Source organism: Lucilia cuprina, chromosome 5 (assembly GCF_022045245.1).
Source record: "Lucilia cuprina isolate Lc7/37 chromosome 5, ASM2204524v1, whole genome shotgun sequence".
Lineage (NCBI taxonomy): Eukaryota > Metazoa > Arthropoda > Insecta > Diptera > Calliphoridae > Lucilia > Lucilia cuprina.
The window spans coordinates 46,970,335-46,971,757 of NC_060953.1; the positions used below are offsets into that span (position 1 = coordinate 46,970,335).

Below are 1,423 nucleotides of genomic sequence, written 5' to 3' on the forward strand. Positions count from 1 at the left end.
CTGGGAACAATGAAAACGGTTCCTTGGAAAATATTTAAATTCAACGTGAACTTAGAACGTCACTGATAGAACCCAAAAGTGTTGCGTAATTATTAGTGACGTTACAAACCTTGCCATAAAATTAATATAAATTTAAAACTTCATTTTTGAATTCTCCCTTTTAGCTCAATATTGTATTACACCCGAAAACTACAATGGTTTTTGCGTTAATTTAAGCTTTTGTCCACAAATTGCCAGTGTTATCCAGAACGGTAATCAAACACAGGTCAAACAATACCTTATACAATCACAAAAAGCATGCAACACTGAAAGCGTAAATAACGACCCAGTAGTAAGTTTTTATAAACAAAACCAATAATTTGTTTCACAAATCGAAAACATCAATTATGTATCTCTAGGTCTGTTGTTCAAAACCCCTCAATGTACCGCAAACAACAATACGTCCTAAAAGACAAACTACTTGCCGTGGTCCTGACCTCAAAATGGGTACCTGTATACCCATTAGAGATTGCAAGCCTTTAAGAGAAGAATTGCTAACAAAACAACAAGATCCCACCTTTTTCAGATTTTTAAAAGCTTCAAATTTTATATGTGGTGGTAAAGCTACCGCAGTTTGCTGTCCCAGTAGCGACAGCCAACCACAAACTTTTATTAATGTTCCCTCAATAAAGAATTCAAATGAAATTCCTCGTCGTTTGCCCACCATTGAGGAGGGTTGTGGTTTTAGCAATAATACCTTTAAGAAAAAACTGGGTGGTGAGGAGAGTAGAAAGGGTGCTTGGCCTTGGATTGCTTTAATAGGTTACGATAATGAATTGTCAACCTCGCCGTTTAAGTGCGGCGGTATCCTAATAACAGCCAGACATGTGGTAACAGCGGCTCATTGTTTGCGAAGAGATTTGTAAGTGTGGAATTAAAATGGATATTAAAATTATTGTGTATTTATTGTTTACATTTACTTAGATCCTTTGTGCGTTTGGGTGAACTTGATTTAACCACTGATACTGAAGGACATCATGTGGATATACGTGTTGTAAGAGTAGGTATTTTTAAGTGGAGACATTATGGCGGTAAATATTAAAGGTTATTTATTTTGCTTTATATTTTTACTTTAGAGTGAAAGACATCCCGATTACAGTCCCACAAATGGTCATAGTGATATTGCTATTTTATATTTGGAACGTAATGTTGAATTTTCGGGTAAGTTGAAAATGTATGTAAATGACTTAAATTCATCGCATTCAAAGATACTAACATATTTGTAACAATTAAATTTCAAATGCATTGTTTGATTTTTTCATAAAATTTGGATATGACTGAACTAGAACTTTACTAAAACTGAACTAGAATTGAACTAGAACTGGACTAGAACTGAACTAGAACTTTACTAAAACTGAACTAGAATTGAACTAGAACTGAACTA

General features: G+C 34.2%; 1 protein-coding gene across 1 annotated transcript in view; it reads left to right on the forward strand.

Moving 5' to 3' along the window:
• LOC111683454 (venom serine protease Bi-VSP) overlaps positions 1–1,265 on the forward strand; it is a 7,020-nt gene extending 5,755 nt beyond the window's left edge. Inside the window, exons 2-5 of the mRNA XM_046952512.1 lie at positions 165–331; positions 399–901; positions 964–1,039; positions 1,116–1,265. Coding sequence (XP_046808468.1) covers positions 165–331; positions 399–901; positions 964–1,039; positions 1,116–1,265 — 896 coding nt within the window. The remainder of the gene's footprint in view (positions 1–164; positions 332–398; positions 902–963; positions 1,040–1,115) is intronic.
• Positions 1,266–1,423: the final 158 nt, after the last annotated feature.